Source organism: Brachyistius frenatus, unplaced genomic scaffold (assembly GCF_029030835.1).
Source record: "Brachyistius frenatus isolate BFR_SWC_R1_liver_20210118 unplaced genomic scaffold, ASM2903083v1 Contig_168, whole genome shotgun sequence".
Taxonomy (NCBI): Eukaryota; Metazoa; Chordata; class Actinopteri; family Embiotocidae; genus Brachyistius; species Brachyistius frenatus.
The window spans coordinates 199505-223239 of record NW_027210767.1 but is presented as its reverse complement, the minus strand read 5'-3'; the positions used below and the strand labels follow the sequence as shown (position 1 = coordinate 223239).

The 23735-nt window shown below is 42.1% G+C and overlaps 1 protein-coding gene across 1 annotated transcript in view; it reads left to right on the top strand.

Annotated features, from left to right (window-relative positions):
* Positions 1–21209, top strand: part of LOC138631888 (MAM domain-containing glycosylphosphatidylinositol anchor protein 2-like) — a 46511-nt gene extending 25302 nt beyond the window's left edge. Inside the window, exons 8-16 of the mRNA XM_069717078.1 lie at positions 1080–1228; positions 4967–5144; positions 7642–7662; positions 8786–8941; positions 14840–15007; positions 15123–15253; positions 15617–15716; positions 16332–16416; positions 17782–21209. Of these exons, the coding sequence (XP_069573179.1) occupies positions 1080–1228; positions 4967–5144; positions 7642–7662; positions 8786–8941; positions 14840–15007; positions 15123–15253; positions 15617–15716; positions 16332–16416; positions 17782–17812 (1019 nt within the window). The 3' untranslated portion in view covers positions 17813–21209. The remainder of the gene's footprint in view (positions 1–1079; positions 1229–4966; positions 5145–7641; positions 7663–8785; positions 8942–14839; positions 15008–15122; positions 15254–15616; positions 15717–16331; positions 16417–17781) is intronic.
* Positions 21210–23735: the final 2526 nt, after the last annotated feature.

The following is a 23735-nucleotide window of genomic DNA, read 5'->3' as shown; positions in this document are numbered from 1 at the left end:
GTGTGGCTGACGCGAAGCGAGCCAGAACTCACCTTAAAATCGGCACGTTGTGGACACGTGTGGCAGATATGAGCCTCATCACCTTTGCTTTCCAGCACTGAGCCATATGTGCCGGATGAGGCTCGGAAGTGTCTCCTATCAGGATCACATCTACTGAGGCATTAACATCTGTTATTTGTAGCTACAGAAAATCATTTGGATTACACTCTCCCCCCCCACCCCACCCCCTCTAAACAGCATGAAAACGAAAGAGTTGTTTGTGCCGTTATGCTGTAATTTAATGTAATTTACATTTTCTTAAAATGAATTAAAAAATAATTGGTATCCAAAAAAAAGTATCGTTCAGGAACCAGCGTTGAAGAAGGGGTATCGAGCGTATTGAACTATCCCTTTAGTCTTAATTTCAGCAGGAAGACTCTGAAGCTTCATCTTCTCATTCAAGTCACATAATGACATCAGAACAGACATCAGTCCCGTAGAACAAAACGAAACCAGACCTGAGAGAATACCCCCCCCGCTGCTTTCGCTGTTGTAAACACCAGCAGATCAGATGAAAGGCTCTCACATGATCCGTCACAGACCAGACAGACCAATCGATGTGCACTAAATCCTCCCCGGCTCACGTTACAGTCTGGCTGTAATTCATTCAAGCTTATTTGAACACATTCTGTTTCTCCAGTTTTTCCACCCCCATGAGGCTCGTGTAGCCAGATTGCATATCTTGTGTTTTTGTACAGGGAGGGAGGGAGTGGGGGGGACAATCAGACCCGAGTTCAGAGGGTGGTGAGGAGTCGCAGAGCGAGCAGCCTCGTGCTTGTCGATCGCAGGATACTTTAACACAACACAGCACAGTTCAGTGATGCTTTTTATGTTTTTTTTATTGCTCAGGGTCCGATGGGTCCGACGGTCCTTTTTTTAAATTTTTAATTTTTTTAATTTATTTATTTATTTTTTATTGTCACTGCCTGTTCAGATATTTAATGTTTTTATTTCCCCCTCTGTCAAGCTACATGCTCACATTTCAAATAAAAAAACTCTCCCACCCCTCGTGACCTCTGACCCCCCCGCGTCTCTACCAGGTAAAGCCTACGCGCCGGAGTTTTACTACGACACCTACAGCGCTCTGTGGCAGAACAAACCTCGAGTGTACGGCTTCAAGCTGCAGTGGACTCAGATGGAGCCCAACGCCGTGGACCGAATCCTGGCCTACAGACTCGGGATCAGGCAGGTCAGTACCGCACACAGCAAGAACCGGGTCTCACAGTCACACAGTTTCAAACAGATGGGGTTGGCCTCATGGTTTACAACTGAAGGATAAAGCATTAGAAAATGATTTATATACAATTGATAAAGCCTTTAAATACAGCTTACATACTCTTTATGAGTGATCCCTGATTCGAAACCAACGCAGCGCCGTCTACATACGGATATTTTCCTCTGACATAAGACTTTCTGTCCAATGAGCACTTTTAATTTGGATACTGTGCATTTCACTGGATTGCATTTTAATCTTCTGTATTTTTAGTGAAACCTGAATGCCCACCATTTGCTCATTTTACTGGGAATTGTGGAAGTTGTTGCGGAGCACATAAAGTATAGCTGGATCGTAATTTATGTGTTACCTAAAAGCATCACAAGGAGTCTATAACAAATTTAAAAAAATATATTAAATTGAATCGTCGGCCTCCCTGAGTTGGAGGCTTTGCTCATCATCTCCTTCTATATTTGACGGTGCCGCAGATATATTGTCACCTGTTCGCTCATAAAACGCGAGATGAGTCTGAAATTGGTTCCCTCCTGATCTGAACTGCCGTTTACTTTGGATTTGAATGTTTGTTATAAACTGTTGATGAACCGTCTGCAATCGTAAATGTGACCAAACACCAGAATGAGGTCTGTGTTCTGTTGTGTTTGTTGCAGCTGATAAACTTTAATGAAGCCAGTAAAACAGCTCCAGGAGGTTTATGATGTGTAAAAATATTCAGATTAAACTCTGTGTGTGTGTGTGTGTGTGTGTGTGTGTGTGTGTGTGTGTGTGTGTGTGTGTGTGTGTGTGTGTGTGTGTGTGTGTGTGTGTGTGTGCGCGCGCGCGCGCGCGCGCGCGTGTGCTTGTTTGACTTATGTTGTGGGGACCTAAGACTGTTTTACACTCACTGAGACGACACTTCAGACTGGGGGGGCTCTGTAACACTGTTCTGACTGCTTCCCAGTGATTTGGTTTCTGAGAGTGTTGCGTGCCATCGCTGACGCACGGCACGATCCGAGTGCACCGAGCCAGCTATGAATTTAATAAAGGTAGCCTTCAACAGCGAAAAAAGCGTGATGGTTGTGCTAATTTAGCCAACTACCCCAAAAATAAGACGCTTAAACTCAAGGTATCCAAACTTCATTCATATGCAGACCTGTCACAGTTATTACACAATGATTTTATTTAATAATTACAATTTACAAAATGAACGGGAAAAAAAAGAGTTGTTTGTGACTCAGCTTGACTCGTGCTGACGATATGTCCGGAAAAGATGGATATTATTTTACAGTGAGTTTAATCCCGGTCGTCGCACTGCACGTGTCCTCTCGGTGCTGGAAGGACGTCACATGACACGCGTCGCGTGACCCGCAGCTGTACTGCAGCGGTCGGTGCGTTTTGAAGCATCAAAAACATTCAGACTCAAGAGTGCCTCCATCTTTCTAGCCTCGCAAGGACGCGCAGTTTTCTTCTGGACTCTCAGGTTACGTGGTGGAGGTTGAGATCAGGGCCAGGGTCCTCACAAGTACAGCAGCACAAAAGCGTGTGTGTGTGTGTGTGTGTGTGTGTGTGTGTGTGTGTGTGTGTGTGTGTGTGTGTGTGTGTGTGTGTGTGTGTGTGTGTGTGTGTGAGAGACGCTCGCTGGCCAGATTGCAGTAGCTGGAGGTAATCCTCTGTCTCACTGACAGATATAGGACACAGCCTCGCTCGGCCTCTCTGCGGCTCCACGTTCAGGAGTGCAGCTCTGCCGTCAGCTGCTGAATCGGTGGGCTTTTGCAGATTAAACTGCAGGACATCTGAAAAAAGAAAAAGTGATTTCAAAAAGTCTTTCCTATTTTCTTTCACTGTCTATTTTTCAGTCCAAAACTCTATAAGATATCATGTCTTACCAAATAAAATAAAAAAATCTTTGTATTCTGTGGCAAAAAACACACAAATGTTACGCATCTGTTTATTTTCTTCTTTTTATTTTAATAATTGAATTCATTCCATCATTATTTCAATTATATATTTTTTTAAACTTGGTTTTCTGTCCGATTTTATTTCTTTGAACACGAGCTACAAAGCCAGCTGTGTCATAATATATCAAAACTTTAAACAATCATTTTTCACAGGTTAATCCATCCATCCGTTTCCTGTCTCTTATTCCGATCAATGTTCATTAACTTAATCATATCCTTAAGAATAATTGTCATAAACAATTGGAAAATACTAAAAAAGTGACATCATGATGAATTATTTTCAATAAGGTCGAGAAGAAATGTGTTTTAACTCATCCGTGTGTGTGTGGGGGGGGGGAGCCAACAGGAAGTAGTCTCGGTCGCTCAGCTCTCTACCATCTCGACCAGGAAGGACGCTAATGAGCTCAAACATGCAGGCACCTTGTGGAGGAATATGGAAACATGCATCAGCTTTCACCGGAATGAGTGTCTCGTAATCCAACTTTCCCTAATACATACCTGGGTGCTGAAAACCTTTCTGACAAAACAAAAAATGTCGAAAATCTTCTCCAGATAAAATTTTTTAGATATGATGTAAATCCCAGTGGAATGATGATCGGAAGCCGTACGATAAGAGGCCACTATTTACTGCATGTGGATGACCACAATACATTTTATCATAACGTAATAAACCAGCAGGAAAACTAGCCTCGGCCTTCAGGTGCAACCTCAAAAAAACGAACCGCTTAAACAAATGCATTTAATTCCTTAATGGACTGAAGGAAACGAACACACTTTTTTAATGCATTTAAAGGCTCGTGTTTCCGCTGCATGCAATGACCACTGCCGAATGAAAAGTGGCTCGGAGCTGAACCGAACTGCTGAGCCCGGCTTTACTAAATCTTCTTATTGAACGACAAGGTGTTCAGAGATTCAGAGATCAAATTGTAGTGAGAGTATGAGGCAGAAAAAAAATACCCTTCAGAACATTTCCGGAGTCAGAAGTCTGTCTGTAGGAGAGGAACATGAAAAATGAATATTTACTTTTACTGCTGTGATGCTGAGACTTGAGACTGTACCTGAGGCTCCTGCAGCAGCACCAAGCCTGGCTTCAGAGGAGGAGGTGGAGGAGGGTTTGTTGCCATGACAACCGGCTTGTCTTTTCATTCATCCACACCAGTGTGCTGCAGAGAGAGAGAGAGAGAGAGAGAGAGGAAGTGCTGATGGGACGGAAAATGATGTGAAGAGTAAGAGCAGAGGGGAAAAAAAAGAGAGAGGCAGAGGAAGAAGTGTCGACGTGTTTTAGGGAAACCTTCTGAGATGTAACGCACTCAGGAACAGGAACAGCAATGGAAAAAAAAAAAAACACACACAACATCTAGAGCATCTAAATATACTAAAAGGAAATCATTTCAATCTGAAATCCCAAGAAAACTCAAGTATGACTTCAGACGAGACTGAAATTCGCACCAAATCACAACTTCCATAAACTGAAAATAAGAATTGTTTTTAATTTTGTGGAGTTGGAAAGACAAAACTGCTTAAACTTTTAGTTTAGCATCATTAGAAAACAAAAACTGTGATGTATTCAGATTTTTGGTCATCTTTTATTCAGTATTTAAAATTTAAGATTTTGCAGATATTAGTAGATGATCTGTTATTTGTATTACTATCGTAATAAAATTGACTGAACGCACGTGAGATGTTGCGCTAAATGATTTCACCGAACGAGTCCAAATAACAATAATTGTTAATTATTCATTTTTCCCGTGTGCCTCAGATGGGTCAGTCGCGCTGGTGGGAGCAGGAGATCACCATGGAAGGAAACATCCAGAAAGGCGAGCTGTTGACCTACAACCTGACCGAACTCTTCAAACCAGAGTCCTACCTGATCCGCCTCACCCCCATCACCCGCTACGGCGAGGGCGACGCCACCGAACGCATCATCACATACAGCGGTATGTTGTCTCGGATAGTAAAAATTCACGGTCAAAGCAGGGTCGTCATATTCGCCCCTCTGCTGTAGACTTGATCAATAAAAAACAGGATCTTTAAGTAGATTTTAACCAGATTGAATATGTTTAAGGTCCTTATATCCGTAAGGGAAATATTTGATTATAAACTGGTGAAGAATCGTTGAAACGTTGACGTCAGGAAGCATTAAACCAGAAGACATGAGGGATAAATATCTGTCTCTGATTAAAAAAAAAAAACCTGGTTCATCCAGCAGGGAATATTTATGGTACGTTAACTAATAATGTATATCTGTGCCGAGTGACTGAGACCTGAATATGAGATTTCAGCATTTGTTTTGTCGTCCTGAACACGTTTACTTCTTGCTTCTTGTTGTGTCTCCTTGTTTGCGCACAAGCTGCTGCTGTGCTTCTCTTTATTTGTATGAAGTAAGGATAAAAAAAAAAGCTGGAAAAACAAGAGTATAAAAGAAATGCAAACTGTTGAGCTGTCACATAAATCCTGATGGGAACCTAAAAAAAAAAATTAAAAAAAACTCAACTGCAGAGACGCGACAAAGTAAAAAAAACACAACAATAAAAGCAGCAGAACAGAAGTAAAAATCAGGCTGACAAACAGAGAAACAAACGCAGTGAAAGCTCACAGAGGGAGACGATGACACAAACAAAAATGGGAGAAGAAGAGACGGTCTGAACACCAACTCGTCTGCTGTGTGACGTCGAGTTTTGACGGACTGTCAGTGAACGCCTCGCAGCCCTCGCCTCCCGTTCGTCGCATTGACTCCCCGCAGCAAAAGCGGCGAGGGTTCAGACAGGAAGTTCGGGTGTCCTATCGGCAACGCCGTGAGGGTAGACACCTCCACCTGATGCTGCTCAGCTGGGTCTCGTGGCCCTCTGCACCTCCTCACCTGACATGTGTCTCACATCTGTACAGCTTTTTTGATGTGAAAAGACACAGAACACTCCAGCAGGAGATCAGTGATAACATCCCAGTTCACTGTCGGTAAATGACATTTATTTTTGTCCTTTTCTTCCTCTTACGTTACCATCCTGACAGTTACAGTTCATTCTGTCAACAAAAACTATGATGAAAGATAGTTACCGAAATAAAAAGGAAGGAAGGAGGTCACATTGACTTAATGATAAAAAGCTTGAGTAAAATGGTCCTATCTTTTGTGACTCAATCCTGAATCAGATTACTATAATTTGAAGATGAAGATGTACCTGAGGCCAATGATGAGGAGTTAGTTTTGGTGCCAATCATCAATCAGATAATTTAAAACAGAACCAGAGCATCAAAAGTGACTTTGTGAATTTCAAACGGTGGTGTACCACAAGGCTATATATTAGGACCTCTGCTGTTTTTTTAACTGTACGTGCTCCTACTTGGTGACATCTTATGTGAATTAAAGTAAATGTATATGCAGATGAGACTCTGATTAATGTTGCCATCCTATGATCAAGCACCGATTATCAGATCAAACTAAAAACTACAGATAAATCTGTCGTGGCCTCGGCGGCCTCGACCCTGCTGCTACATGTGTATTTTTCCAGGGCAGATTGGATGATTGGTTATCTGTCCACAGTTTACTGCAGATGTAGAACGGTGGAGCTTTGTGCTGTAACCAGGCTGCAATTAGTGATTACTGTGCTGATTGGCGTTTGGTAGGTGCCTCTCTGTGCAGCAGCTGTGTGCAACATAAGACAGTAGAAACAGGAAACCTCTGACCCGACCAGTATTCATCTACACTACGCTCTGAAAAGATGATAGCAAAATGAGTTTAATATATGGTTTGATTGGCCTTCCAGAAGTGTCAAAATGTAAAAAAAAAAAAAAAAAGACACGTTTTTGAAGGTTACATACGAAAAGTGGCACGTGAGCTGTGTCTTTTATCTGGATGTCTAAAACTGGTCCTCACAGTGATAGAAGTACAGGAACACACTCTGACAGCACCCACAGCTCATCCATTAGTGCTGGTTGATAACGAAGCTCAAGCTCGTTGCCAAGCGATGCAGCATCTGTTCGCGCAGTCAGTTTCCATCAGCTGCGCCGATGTGTGTCTCTGTGTGTGTACTTGTACATTATATTAACCAGCACCAGTATAAGGTTTAGACCTCGTTAGGAGATTTGTGATCATCAGTTGTTCAGTTTAGAATCCGGTTCCATGTCAGCGAGGGTCCTCACGAAGATAGAAAAACATGTGACGTGTGGTGTAACTGACAGCTGTGTGTCAAGCCTGCTTCTGGTTGCGTTTCTCTTTTTGGCTTCCTCTTTTAAACTGAAAGAACTCTTCTGCTTCTTGTTTGTTGTTTTGAGTTTTCATCATCATTTTAAGAGTTAATGAGACATTCACATTTAAATACTCTCAGAATTGACTTTTCTTCTGAGGCTGAAGTTGAATATTTTTGGTTCTGTGAAGAACCCTCTTCTGTTCCTGTTGTACTGCCACTGACTGACTTCTTGTCTTTTGTCCCTCCACAGCTCCTGTTAACCCACATCTCAGTAAGTATCTGTCCACTCTGACACACACAATTACACACTCAGCTCTGCTCCGGTTTCAAACAGCAAATTTCCAAATGAAGATCTGCATTGGGCTTCTGATTAAAACAGATTTTATGTCTCTTTTTAAATAGCTGTGTAAATGATACGTTGTCCAAGAGTGACGACAAGATGCGGGAGGTGAAGGAAAGACTGTAGTTGTCTCCTTCTCAGTAACAAATATCTACCAACTGACCTGGAAACAGCCGCAGATACTGTACGAATCAGAGCAGAGAGTAAAGCTGCAGTCAGTCTTGCTACAGTCTCTCTATCATCTCTGCTGTTTACTGCACAAACACTGTTGTTCCCCGACTTCAGTCTGTAGTGCAGCGCATCCTCCCAGGTAACATAAATATGCTTGTAAAACTGCACCAAGTCTGGCTGCCTTAGATTCATAAATCTGTTAAGATTCAAAAGCAGGAAGGACCCAAACAAACAGAAACAGGCGGTTTCATGCAAATTAAAAACTTTGACGACAAAAAGCACCAGCTGGATATCAAAAACAAAAGTTCCAAACACTGTATGAAATCCCAGAGACAGCAGAGGCAGAGCTCACAAAGAAAGCAAAGGCAACTGGAAATGCAACAGTCAAAAACAAAACCACTTTACCTTTAACACAGAGAATATATATAAAACTATTAACTAAACAACAAGAACTGACCACAAACAAAGAACTTTTTGGCTGTCAAAAACATATGGAAACGGACAAACTTGGAAGAGAGCAAAGTCTGAATACAGTAGGGAGAGGAGGACAATGAGGGACAGACGAAACTAATCGCGATGGGGTAGAGGGAAGGGAAATAACCAAGACACAGAGATTTCCACGGAAATAAAAACAGAAATGAAATCCAAACCATTTTTAGATATTTTTTTTTTAGGATATTTTTGAAAGCAACAATTAAATTACATCCCTAAATTTAACAGGCTGAGGTGTTATCATCAGTAAATCACCTGTTTGTATTATTTATTGTACTTTATCTAACAAGTGTGTGTGTGTGTGTGTGTGTGTGTGTGTGTGTGTGTGTGTGTGTGTGTGTGTGTGTGTGTGTGTGTGTGTGTGTGTGTGTGTGTGTGTGTGTGTGTTCAGGGGAGTTCCAGTGTGGCTTCGAGGACGAGGCGGTGTGTTTGTTCTCTCAGGACAAAACCGACGAGTTCGACTGGACGCGTCACAGCGCCGCCACACGGGACACTAAATACACCCCGAACACGGGACCGAGCGCCGACCACACCGGCTCTAAGCAAGGTACACACACACAAACACACACACACACACACAGTTGTGTTTACATCATCTCAGACGACAGTATATTAACGTCATCCTCAAAACTAATGATTTAGCCTTTGTGGACAAGCCGGGTGGAAAAGGTTAAAAAAAACCAAATAAATAATTTCCTCCCCCCAAAAAAAGCCTTAAAAGATATTAAAGGTGTGAAATTTCACTCACAAACATTAAAAACATTTCATAAACATTCACAAATAATCGTGTCGGTAGCAGCTGTGTTTGCATCCACCTGTTTCAGAATAAAAAAAAAATCCTGATTGGAAACACTGAATAAGGAAAATATCACCAAAAGTCAGATGTTCTATTCTGTTTGACGTCGGTCTCTACGGCATAGCGAGACAATAACTTTTCCACTTCAGCCGAGACGAAAAACCCTTCGAGAAATTCAACTTTTTTTTTCTTTTCGCTTTAGTCTTTTCAAAGTGTTAATTAACAAGATGCATAAAAATGGTGGAGAAAAAAAACCAATAGAAAACTATAAAAGAAAAAAGAAACTAGATTCCTTCGAGGATAACTCAACTAAACTCTCCAGTCCATTTATATATCTAGTTTAGAGGAAAACAAGACATCACAAACACATCTGCTCTCAGCAAACCGGCCCGTCCGGACGGCTCCCCGCTCGCCGCGCAAAATTCTGATGTCGCCTGCAGCTCTGACAGCAGGAGGCGAGCGGAGGATTAAAACCGACTCTTGGCTGTTAATCATCTCGTCGGACTGTTTTCGACGGGAGTCGGACCGGCGGCGATGTGCGCCGCCGAGGACGGGCAACGCCCCGCTCCGAACACAACAAGAGGCTGAAAACACAAAGCAGCGGGGAGGCAGCCGGAGGAGTCCTCGCTGACTGAATGAGAGCAGCACTGATGGACACACTGCAGCGTTTTCTTCTGTAAAAATCCCATCTGCGGGATAAATGGGTTGAAAACTGTCACTGACCAGAGTAAACAAAACGAGAAAAAGGTGCATCCAGCTGTGGTTAAAGGCAGAACTTGATAAAACATGATTTGTTTTGTTTGGGATTATTTTCAGTAGGATTTTAAAACCATAATAACTTAGAAATTGATATAAATAGCAAAAAAATAAAGACTAGAGTATGAAGAGGGAAGGATTAAGATCGGTCGGGTCCAAAACATCCTGCATACCTCATAAAATCAGGCCATTGTAATAAAATAAAGTGAGTACATTTAATCATTTTTGGCCTTTTTGGCATTTTAGCCAAAACAACAAAATCCTACAGCTTCTGTTACAATTATAGAATAAATGCATGAAAATTATTCAACAGCTGTTGATGGAAAGAAAGCAAAATTTTAAGGAAAGCAAATAACAGAATTTAAAATTAAATCAGCAGGCAACCAATTACACAGCCCATCAGTTACAGTTCTAACATGAGCTACTCAGCTAAACGTTTCCAATGTGTGTAAAGATTAATAAAAAATAAATAAATAAATAAATAAAAGATTTAATAAGAAAAAAAGGTTTGTTTTGTGTTGCCTTCCTTTAACTAGAGCATTGAAAAGTTTACACATTTAGCTGAAGTCTTGGATTAATGGGTGAAATATCTGAAAGTATTTCATGAATTCTTTGAATTTTTAACACAAGCCAAAATTAATACTACGAGGCAAACGGTGGTCACACCAGATAATGAGAAAACATGAGATTACGAGGGAAAAAATGCGTATCTATAGCCGTGTGTGCCTAAAAAAGATAAAGTAAATCAAAATGAAACTACATTTTAGAGTGGTCTTTTACGGTGACCAGTTCAAGGCACACCTGCAGAACAACCCTGCTGTTCAATCAGCATCTTGATGTTCCACGTCACATGTCAGGTGATTGGATTATTTTAGCAAAGACAAAGTGATAGCTAACATGCATTTTAAGCACGCCAGAAATCTGAGATGTTTTACTTCATGCATTTTAATTTTTGAGTGCGGCGGTTCGATGTGGTGGAGTCGGACAGAACAACCCTCAAATTGGAGGAACAAACATCTCCCAGTATGGACATCCCGTGCCTGCTACGCGCTGCTAAATTGCCACATTTTCCAATGGAGTTTGGCATTTCTCTGCGCCACGTAGGCAGGAGGGACGTTATCAGGAAAAAGCAGCATGTCAGTGTCACACTGACTTTCACAGTCTGATTACAGAAAGGCAAGTCTGACTGAATTATCTTTATAGTGTCACACTGACACTTTATGTGCATGTGGGCGCAGTGAGCCGGCCTGTCAAACTGTCCACTGTGCCTTTAGTTAGATTAAGATAACTTTAGCATCTGTCCCACAGCCAAAATAGTTTGCAGATAATGATGACAGTTCAGAGTTTAGAGTTTTTTGTTTGTTAATATACTTCTTACTTTTTAAGACTTGGCAAAGAAGAGCCAGCTGTCAGCGAGACGTTTCCAGAAGCTCAGTTTGACAGCTGAAAGAGTTTCAGCCATCGAAAACATTAAAACTCAACATCTCGGTGTTTTGGTGTCAGAGACAGAAACAAAAGAGCCCGGAGTCGCCATTTTTAAACAGATGCTCCACCATCACCCGCCAGAGGAACAAAAAGAAAGGCAGCGAGCGGTTTTCTTATTCAAATTAAAGTAGAATGGAGACAATAATGACATCCAATTCAAACCCCCATATTTTCCCATTAAGGATCCATTAGGAAAGAAAATCCCACCATTATTATTGTAATATTACTTTCATTTCTAAATACATAAATGGATAAATAACAAGGCGCCCATGTTGGTTTACATCTTCAGGCACTTACATATTACTCAGAAAGATGAATTTCTTTGCCCTTATTATGACTTCCAGTTCCGGTAATTATGGCAAGACTCAGCTGCTAGAAATTGGGAGATGGACATGAATAATTTGCAACAGCAAATGCGTTTTGAAGGCAACATACCTTAAACCTAATCACGGAAATGTTGTTAACCGATTATTACAGCCCAGTTTCTTCAGGCTCTGAGCTTCAGTTCGTTAAATTTAAAGTAAAATAAAAGGCACCTCATTAAAGTGGAATGTCTGTCTCTTAACATCAATATTGAAGTTGATCATGTTTAATATTTTTGTGAAAATCCTTTGCGGCCGGTGGCTTGCTGATGTTGACGACAACTTCCTTTTTAAAATTACAACCACAATATCTTGCAGCACAATAGCCACAGATTCATTTCTGTCTAATCGGGTCATATCGGGTCAGAATGTCCAGTATCACATATTTACACACCCGACACATCAGACTTTGAATTAATTCGTCTCTTCAGGTCGACCTCGGCAGATTTATTTGGGTCGGGTCCGGACGGTACTCGGCTTCCCCTCAGATCAGGCCTCTCTTAATTACTTACTCACAAAGGTTATTTCTTTTTGATCCTTCCTCACACAGAAAAAGCGACTCCAGAAAAAAAAAAGGTCTTTATTCACCACGGTGGCTCTCAGGTTGATTCAAGCTCTGTACGCCCACCATCCACCCCGACCTCCTCCTGCTGACTCCAGTGCAGGTCATAAGTTTAAACCGTCATTAAAAAAAACATTAAAAAAAAAAAAAATAGGCCCAGCCAGAGATTACATTCGTCACCACGTGATATTGTGCTAAAGGCTGGTGGAGCTGGAGGTGTACACGCGGGAAAACTCGCTGTCAACCTGCGAATCTCGATGAACGCGCCGGGAGAACCTGAAACGACCGACGTTCCGAAGCGAGAGTCGTCGCCACGGAAACGGCCACACAGGGAAACTAAGACTGTGAGCTACAACCTGCTGCAGCTGCTCCCGGCAGGAAGAGGCTAAAATAATGCAATGTGATTGGCTGTCAACACCTCGCCATCAGAGCCTGACTGGAGGTGGAGGGACAGCCGCTGAGAGAGGTTTACACTTCCCAAAATATCCAACGGAAAGCAGGGAAACTCCAAACCCACAGGATCCAGCTAATCTTTAGCAATATTTCACTTTTCATTTTGAATTCTTAAAACAGGAAGTTGTGCGCTGGGACAATTTTCAGCAGCGGGTTTTGGTGGTCACAGAGGAACGAGTGATATGATACCCGTTCGTAGAAACATTCGGTGTTTATATTAGTCGCGAGTTTTAGTTTGAAATATTAAATGCTTCCAGCCTCGTATAAAACTACATCTTAAACTGTCTTGATGTTTCACTGTAATTGATTGGTTTTAAACCTCTGTGATAAAAACACAACCTCTGAACACGAGCTGCTTACAGGTGCGTTTCCCTTCGCCTGCTTTTATTTGCATTTTGAACATAAAAGACGGATGAAAATTCCCCCCAAACCTCGAAATATCACTAAAAAGTTGCTCTTTAAACTAAAAAGGGGAAAACAAAGACTAGGAAATCCATGGACATTTATTTTACAGATTCAACTTTTCACTTCGACTTTTAAGCTGATTTGTAACGAAACCTTTTCTGACTAAATTTGAAATGCAATTAGAAGAATCAGCAGCAGTGGATTCACTGTACATGCAGTCCATTAAAGGATTATCTGGGTGGAAAATTCTCCTTATTTCGGCCTACAACTACAATATAAAAAACATGCACCTCAGGTCAGGTTACCTGGCGCCGCGCTAGTGGCAGCCTGTTGCAGCACCTCCCCCCTGAGAGCCCCCCTGCTGTAGCGAAGAAATTTCCCCTCGGGGATTAATAAAGTGTATAAAATAAAAAAATATATAATGCGTTTTAAACATCTATATTTACATGTATTAAGTGCTCATATCCTGCCTTTAAATGTGCAGGGTTAGAATAAAGTGTTCCTGACAGCAGTTTGCAGCCTGAGGTGGATTAACTGTACAACAGGGGGGGGTAAATAGATCTCGCTGTGTGTGTGTTCAGAGTTTAACCCGCGAGTAAACACAGGTTCAAATAACTGTGCGTACATCCAGCTGACTCGCGACAGCGGCTGTTTGTTGTTTTGCCTCCTTCTCTTCCTCCTCGTTTCCTCCTCCTCGTTTCCTCTTCGCTCTGCGGCGTGGGGGCTCATTAAAGCGAGCCTCGGGATGGACCGTTTTGAAATCAAACAGGAAACATTTCATTTGTGGGGATTGTCTCTGGCGCCGGATGAGCCCGAGGTGGATTTGCTTCTGCACTGCTGTTCCTGCAGCTCTCTGCAGGACTCTGACATCAGTTTGTTCTGCTGCCGCCTACAGGGGAAATCTGTGCAGATTAACGGGGAGGAGAGAGAGAGAGGCAGGGTTAGAGGTTCAATTCCCCGTACAGCTGCAGAGGTCAAAGAAAATGTCCTGCAGGATTTTACCCTTTAGTGTTTATTCTGTTTATTTGATCCGCTCTCCAAACCATTTATTTATCCCTCATTGTTGCGTTATTAAATTTATTCTTCTGAAGTAAGTCTTTTTCCGTCTAATCTGTTATTTTTTATTGATGTTGTTGACATTTTCCTCTTAGTTATGCTGCCATAGGCCGAGGCTGCTGGGGAATCTCCCATAATGCACTGAGCTCCTCTCCTCCACTCTCTTTTTTACTCTATGCATTTTTATGTTTCTATTATAATTTTTTGTAGATGAAGTTTACTTTAAAAGTATGTTTTTATTTACTTTTACGACTTCATGGAGCGCCCTTACTCGTCAACCAATCACATGCCAGTGCCGTCTCCTAGCAACAACGTTTTTGCTGCCACAACTCCCAAGTGAGCTCCTGACTCAGCAAAATCAGCTTTTTAGCCACAGAGGAATTTAGCAGCAACCAGTCAGTTAATGTGTCTTTAATTCAGAGTCTCTGGAGCTAGCAAGAGCTAACTGGATAAATACGTGAGTGTCCTGCAATTAACTGGAAGTTGTGACATCAAAACAGACCCGAGTTTTAATCACGAACTGATTTCCGAGCTGCCGAGCCGACCTCTGCCTGTGTTTGTGTCTGTCAGGTTTCTACATGTACATCGAGACGTCGAGGCCGAGACTGGAGGGTGACAAGGCCCGACTGCTGTCCCCCACCTTCAACATGAACTCCAAGAGCTCCTCCTCCTCCCCTGTTAGCAACAACCCCACCTACTGCTTCGCCTTCTACTACCACATGTACGGGAAACACATAGGTGAGAGCGCAGATGGACGATGTCGGTCTCAGGTACAGCACAGGATCAATATCAAGAATCCAAAAAAGACCCTGACTGTGCTGTTTGTTTGTTTGTTTGTTTGTTTGCCCTGTAGGAGCTCTGAATGTTTTCCTGCGTCAGAAAGGTCAGACAGTGACAGACACCTCAGTCTGGAGTCTGATCGGTAACCAAGGAGACCACTGGCGACAAGCCAAGGTCAACATCCACCCAACCGCAGCCTTCCAGGTACCACAGGCCACACCCATTTTACTACAAACCACACCCACTTGGCATAGCCCACGCCTACTTCACAACAGGTTTCACACACTAAGCAAGGGTTTCCGTAGACCACACCCATTATATACAGACCACGCCCACTTGGTTATAGTCAACGCCCAGTTTCCCCACACGATGCAAAACGTTTACTACAAACCACGCCCACATTACTACGGACCACTCACTTTACAGCAGAGCTCACCCAGGTTAAAACAGGCCACGCCAACTGCACAACAGCTTTTTTTTTTTACAACACCAGGATGGACAGTTTGGACGCACCTCGTTTCCATACAAAAGGTATTCTCTGCTTCCTGTCTCTTTGTGTCTCTGAAGATGGTGATGGAGGGAGTCCGAGGTGCTGGTATCGAAGGGGATATCGCCATCGATGATGTCACCATTGAGGAGGGCGAATGTAAAGACCCTCCTCCGAACAGTGAGTGTAATGATAGTGTGATAAATAGCTGTGAGCACGTCCCTCCTTTTCATTTTAATGGTCCTTTTATTTCAAGTATTAACACGCCCTTGAAATTAAAGGACAATTAAAGACATTTAAAAACTCATTTAGCATTTCTTTCACCATAAAAAAGTCATACATTATTAGAGCAGTAAAGAAGTAAATAAATTCTGTCTTTGTCATTAAATGCCCTTTGTCTTTATCAAGATGAATAAATTAAGTAATTTATGATTCTGAATTTAATGGTACAATTGTCTTCTTCATTTGAAGCCATTAACCATGTAAAGTTTATTAAATGTTTAATGAGGAGTGTAGAATCAGGAGGAAACGGGTGGTCCAGGAAGAGGTTCAAACTCATCATTTGTCATTTCACATGTACCTTGAGGTGATTTTTTTTTTTTTTTTTTTTTTTTTTGGGGGGGGGGGGGACAGGCTTCGGTACATCAGCTCGTACACGTGCAGTCACAGGAAAACACCACAGCTGCCACTTGGATGGTTTCAAACGGAGCTCTAGAGAAAACTATTTAAACATTGTGGGTGGTATTATCTCCTCCTTCGACTCATTAATCCTCTCTCTCTCTGTGTCCCTCACAGATCTACGGTCACTGGCCCCGCCCTCGTCACCCCATATATGGCAGCTCTGCATCACTCTGACTTTGGTCTTGATCGGCCGGCCGAGGTGACCCCCCCCCCTCCCCTCCCCTCTCTCTTCGCGAGTCCACGACCTTTGACTCCTTCGACTTACTCTCTCCCTCCCCATCCAATCCCATCATCCCCGCCATTTGTACCCCCCCCCCTCCCGCCCTCCAGCTACCAAAGATACGGTCAGAGTTGTAGACTGACTTCCTGCCAAGACGGCTTGACGCAACAGGTCGAAACATCACAGGACAAAATGAGAACTGACGTTTAAAGGAACAGTCCAATATTTTACTGAGCTGCTCCCCGTTCGGGCGGATAGCGACTTCACGTCTGCGTCCAGGAGGTTTTTAGGGTAGCTTAATTTAGCATAGCGACAGGAAGCAGGGGGAAACCGCTGGCCGAGCTCCGTTGTGAAAGGAGAAGAATTCCCTTTCGGTGTCTTGCAAAACTGTCCGATTTACATTTATGTCGTTCGCTAAGCAAGCCAGTCGGCGGTCCGTCCCGCGGGTCAGACGAGTTTACGGTCGAGAAAAACATCTCCGGCGCCAACAGCTGCTGAAACCAGTGAAGCATTTTGCGTTCACATTTCTGCACCTGCTCAATAAGCCGACATGCGTCATGTAAATAATCTAAACAGCCTAAAAAAAAAAAAACCCTGCTGCACCGATGTTAGCCGTAGGCTAGCTAACATCACAAACACCGGCCTGCGTTTTGTGACGAAGCTCGAACTCATTGTCGTAGCAGCGAGTTACGACGCCGTGCAAACCAAAACATATCCAGCTTCTTCTTCTTCTTCTTCTTCTTCTCCTCCTCCTCCGGGTTTTCATTGGCCGGCCGGCCCGCGTGTCCTCCGTCCAGGCCGAGCGGGAGGATAACGTTTCCTGTCAGCTCTATTCTTAAAGGTTTACATCGGAGCAGCGTTTTCTCTTCTCGTCCCTGAACGCCTCTCACGTGCAAACGCAGACGTCGGTGTGAAACACGACATTGTGCGGGTTTTTGTTTGTGTGGAGCGTCGGGCGCCCGACGGACACGATGGGATTTTTCCCGTCATCACGAGCGCATCGGTTTCCTCCAGTGAAATTCTTTGACCTTTCAGACGCCGAGCGCAGCAGATCAGCGTCAGCAAAGAGGAAACAACAGCTTGAATGTCAACCTCCCCCCCCCTCCCGTCCCACCGTCCCCACTCGTCATCCTCCACCCTCCCGCCCTCGCCGTTCTCCCCCCTCTCAACAACAGATCAACCGTACTGTACCGCAAGGTGGACGGACGAGCGGCAGGCGCTAACGTTTCTTTGGAGCGGCGGGGTTGTTTTTTTTTTACAGCAGGCGGGAGCGACTGAGCAGCGTTTAAAAAAAAAAAAAAAATACTGTTGGATCACATTTTGACGTCTTTCTGTCTGCGACAGACCGAGGAGGAGAGTTTACCCTCTGCCATGACATCAAGTGCCTTCAGACTCTCAGAGGAAAAGATCACCGGGCCGAGGACGACCGCCGTCGTCACGGAAACAAAGAGTGTCGGACATCGTTCTGTCTTAACAACCGGAGAGATTAAAAAAAAAAAAAAAAAAAAAAAAAAAAAATCAAACGAAATCGTCCTCTGGTTTGATTATGCAGAGAAACCGTTTCTTACTTTTCTTTTTCTTTTTTTTCTTTTTTTGAGATGAAAATTCTGGGAAAACGGAAGCCGTGAAAAAAAAAAGAGGCAACTAACAAAAGAAGCCATGGACAGGAGCGGATTCTCAATACAGACAGCAAGTGCTCTGATTTATTTAACGACTACAAGAACCACGCGCAGTCTTCATCTGAGGATCTGCGACTGGATATTTCAAAATAAAAGGACTTCCTGTTGGACGGTTTTCAGCCCTAAGCCAATAGGATTTAAGCATTTGGTCTCTCAGAACTATTTTAATATTTCAAAATAAGAGTTTTCAGAAGGGGGCGGAGACTTTGACGCTACCTGAGACCATCGGTTACCTTAAACTATAGGTGGAGCTTTTGGAGAAATGAAGAAAGAAAAATGTAATGTAAACTCAAATGTTATATTGTTCCTATGATATTATAAAGACAGGGGACATCTTTACACTTTTAGCTCCACGCCATCTCTTTTGCTTTGTTGGTTTGAACAAGGGTGGGGGTTTTATTCTTTTTTTTTTTTTCTTTCTTTTTTTTGGGGGGTTTCAGGATTTGTGGAAAAACTCGAAGGGAAAACTTAATATCTAAAAAGTGAATTTATTTTTCATCTGGTTGATGGTTTGACTGACAGATAAACATCTTTTGGTACACGTCATGCTGATCTCTATTCAAACTGTGGTGAGGATCCATTAAAAGAAAGCACAAAAAAGAAGTTGAGAAACGAACAACACATCTGTACACATGTGTAGGGAAACACCTTTAGGACAAATTATCCAGATTCATCACCTCCGCGTCTTACATCTTATGGAAGCCCATTTCTGCCAAGGAAAAGAAAAAAAAATTGGATAAAAACTTAGCATGATTGAAAAAAAAAAATTGTCATTTTAATTTAGTAAATCATTTAAAAAAAAGTCAATTTAATTGACTCATAATTTTTACATAATATTTAGATTTAACAATAACTTCTCATACATTTTTATAATGTTGGCTTAAATTGTATTTATTTCCTTGCGCTTGTTCTTTTTTTTTGTAAGTCATTGCTCAAACCATTTTTTGTTGCTGTTGTTTTTGGCAGTAATGGGCTTCCGTACATTAGCTGGTGCACATGTTGTCACAACAAAACCACGCAACTGCCATTTTAAATCCCGTGGTTTTACAACATATACGAAAGAAAAAATAAATAAATATATATATATATATATATATATATATGTATTTGAGCTTGAAAATCAGTTTAAAGACACAGAGTTTCTCAGTGAATCAGAATGTGATCAAATCGTGCAGGGAATTGATTTGATCGATTGAAAGTGGACATGATTTAATAACATTAATGAGCTGGCTATGAGATGACAAAGCCAAGAGTGATTTTATATGATTCACTGTGTCTTTTAAAAACTCTCTCCCTGCAAAACCGTGTCTCTTATTGGAGATGCATGCTGTGTTTTGTTTTTTGTTTTTTTCAGTACATGATGACGATGATGATGATGATGATGATGATGATGATGATGATGATGATGATGAAGCAGCAGTAAAACAGCCTGATTCCATCTCGGCCACTGTCTCACACACACACACACACACACACACACACACACACTGTTATTGAACCAGAAGTCAGCAGAGGATCCACTGGAAAACGACTCCCTTGGATAAATGTAATTTCGCTTTATTGTTTTGTTGATTTCTGTTCCTCCCTGTGGCAGCAGTTTTAGTCCCTCGTCATTGTTATTCCACTGCAGCTGATGATCAGATTTGTTATTACAGCTCCTCTGGGTATGACTTTATCCTCCACTGCATCATTATCACATTAACTCAAGATGATTAGTCGCCTCTGACGAACACCACTTGGGTGCAAAGTATTTATTTGGGCAAAATGTTTTGAAAAGTGTCCAGAGTCGATCTCTGCTGATGACAATCACAGAAATGAGCCTCATTTATTCCAAATGAGATAAATGTTTAATTCTTCTGGTCCGCTAATACGAACAACAAATTATTCCCTCGTAATGTCTGGAAGAGAAATTTGTGCTTCAGCCTATTAATGTCTGGACAAGAAAAAACATATTAACACTTATTATGAAAATGCAAGAATCTCGAGGCATGTCCAACTTTTGACTCTCTAAATTAAGTTCCAGTTAAATTGTCAAATATTTGGATTTTAACTTCTTTAACCTCACGACATCACATCACTCGAGGTGTTTGCAGAAATGTACTGATATCGGAGACGTCGGAACTTACAGATCTCACTGTGAACCAGGACAAGTTGTTTGAAGCAGATATTTGTTGCTATTTTGTTTGCAAGCTTGTCGTGCCGTTGACAGGTTCAGACAAAGGCGGTTATTTACACTGAAAATCTTCAAAGAGCTGCCGCTCCGGGTTACCACCTGCAGTGTTTCTTAAACTATTACAAGAAATAGTGTTGTTGTTTTTTTTTATCCATAGTTGTGGTTCAGGAGCTACAGCCGTTTTGATTTGATGCATTTTTCTCCAAAATAGTTGTCGAGTCAGCGAGACTAATTTCTTTCTTTCACTCATTTTTATCCTGGCACAAATGGACGACTATAAATGTGGGTCCATTTACCTCTTAACTTTAAGGTTTTAGGTACCTAAATTGACGTTAGACATTAAAAGAAAAAAGAAAAGCTCTTTAGAGAATATTTATCATAGTGGAAATAAAACAACGCATTAAAACAAAGGAAAAATGAAGTTAAAATGAATCTGCCCAACAACGAAATACAATTCAGCTGATAAAAATACAGACAATAAAACTCTGCAGGTAAAACATAACATAAAGGCAGTAAAACTCAGGCTTTGACACCATCTGGTTCCACTTTTGTTTTGTAAGACCTCAATTGCCAGTTTGTCTGAATTTGACGTCACAAAAGACGTCTCAGCTGGTCGAAACTTATGGCGTCAATTCTGCAGTGGAAAAACACGTCATTTTTTCCCCCACAGGTCTGATCTCTGTGTTGTTTATATTAGAGAGAGGGGGAGGGTGGAGTGGGGGGGCATAAATTTCAAGTTTTAAAAAAGCCACCAACACGATGTGGACTTGTGAAGAAAGATATTTTTATATAACTGTGATTATTCTCTGCAATACATGCTCAGATCAGTTGGACTGACTGATGGCTACACTGCATTCTGGTTATTATTATTAATTATTATTATTAATTATTATATTAATAAATACACTCCAAATGTAACTTCTCTGTGTTTTTCGTTTTTCTTTATTTCTTTATGGGGGTAAAAGCTTATGTACATTTTTGGTCTCCTTACAAGTGATACGAGTGTGTGTGTGTGTGGGGGGGGGGGTTGTTTGTTTTTAAAGAAGAACAATTGTCCAATAACAAACTGTCTACTCTGCCCGACTTTGTAACTTATTATTTGGTCAGTGTTGATATTTAATTTTTTTTGCTTTTAAGTTTTTCATCATTTTCATCATTGTGTCGTTTTTAGTTTATCATAATTTCTGGCTGTAACATAGAGCTGCTAAAAGCTAACTAGCCAAGCTTAGTACAGTATTTGATTTTATGTAACATTCACAATCATTTTTATTCTTTTATAAGAAAGAAAATGATCATCAAACTACAGTCTTGCAGCATATGTAGCAGAGCAAACTTTAAACTTTTCTGTAGTTTGTTTTTCTCGTATATGACGGTCAATTTAGTACCTGAAGGTTTCGATTCAGTAACTGAAGAGGCCTCTGAAAAACTGTGGATGACATTTTCCTACCTATCGTTGAACATTTCTTAAACTAAATAATTATCCAATTGTGTTTCAGCTCTTTTCGGTGCTCAGGATCGAATGTGATCAAACCACAGGCTGCACATTAGAAACATTAAAAGGGCTGCAAGTGCTGGAGAGCGGAGTCGAGGCCTGCACGGTTCCTGCTGGCTTGCTGGTCCTGTTTCACTTCAGTCTAAAAAAAAAAAAAAAAAAATGGTTGAGGGCAGAAAATGAAGTCCAGTAATGAGAGTGAGAGTGAGAGGGAGCCGAATGACGAGCTTTCACCACCTGAATGGAAATGACAGCTTTCAAACAGGCCGGCAGTGCATCGAGCGAAGTCGCTGCGCTGATGAAAAAAGGACAGCACAGATTGAACACGTTTGGTGTCGGGATGTGTTACTGGATGTTTTTTTTTTTTTTTTCTGGGATGTTAGATTGTTGTTTTTTTGGAGATGAATTGTTTCTGTTTTGCTCTCATTTTTCTGCCGTCACCATGCTGCTGCTGCTGCTGCTGTTGTTGTGGATGATTTGTTTTTTTCCATTAAGTTAACATGAGAAATATAATTCTTAGTCTTCAGGTATCTTCTCAGACCCGGATCGTTTATCAGCTGGGACACTGAGCTGCCGGCTGAACGTCTTCAGCACTCTCAGACAGACTGCAGCAGCCGTCCTGTTTATCGCTGCCTTTATTTACTGAATCCAGCCTCAGCGGCCTTAATGGCCGCCATTCATCATCCCTCAATTGATTTTCAGTTGCAGCGCTTGCAGTGTGTTAAGCAGATCAGGGGCGGGCCGGTCTATTTGCTGGAGTGGGTGTGGGTGGGTTTGTTGAAGCCCCGAGGAGAGCGCTGGTGGGAGGAGTCTCCGTCCCTCCTGCTGTGGCCTAGTTTGGAACGGCGTGGCACAGTTATGGTTTCTGTAATGTCTGCTGATTTGATTTTTGCTGCAGGTTTTTTAGTGTCTCTATTTTTCTTGCTGTTTTTTTTTTTTTTTTTTACCGTTTCCGGTTGTGATGAGTCCTCATGTTGTCTGAACATCAAAACAAATTGCTGATTTAAAGCAGTATCCGCCCCCCCCCCAAAAAAAAAAAAAAAAAAAACTTTACAGTTGCTATATGTCCACGTCCATCTTCTGACACGCACTTCGGGGTCAGGCGTGTCCCCTCTAAAAGTCTGCTCGCTGGGTTTTAAATGAATGGATTGCCTGATAATCGTCCATGCCTGGAGTTGGTCATCAGTAGGATTTTGTCAGAACCAGGACAGACGTGCGCTTTCCCGTGAACGTGTTCAGATCCTGTGATGCGTGACGAGTCCTTGACTCGGCGGTGAAAGCGTCTGCTGATGCGGGGGAACAATCCGCCTCCATTTCTTTCATTTCCTGTGAGTTCAAACAGAAGCACATTGTCGACACATCTTGAATTCTCGGCGGAGTCGCAGTCGTGGTGGAGGCGGAGGGCGTCTTTCTTGTTCTGATCAGGAAACGCTTTCGGAGCCGGCGCAGTTGGGCTGTCATCTGAACACAAAGCTGCTCTCTGATCTGACAGTTAACCCGACTGAACCTGACGCCTCACAAGGCGGTGGAGGTGTGACTCTGTTTAAATGCATTAACTCGGAGGCTAAATGGACTAAGTCTGTGTTGCAGGCGCCTCTTGACACTTCCCCAACCCGAAGAGTCGAAAACCACAGAATGAACCCACTTCTTAAACTTACTGCGTTTAAACCAGTTTAATGTCAAACTCTTGTTTGTGAAACTACTGAATTTGTCCCACAAATGATTCAACTTGTTTGATTTCAGAATCATGTTTTACATGCGCTGTGGGGACATTGTGTGTCTTACTTTTTTGACATGCACTGTAGGGACATTTTGTGTGAGTGTACTTGTTTTATTTGCACAGTAAGGACATTGCGTGTGTGTTTACTAGTTTTACATGCGCTGTGGGGACGTTGCGTGTGTGTGTGTGTGTGTGTGTGTGTGTGTGTGTGTGTGTGTGTGTGTGTGTGTGTGT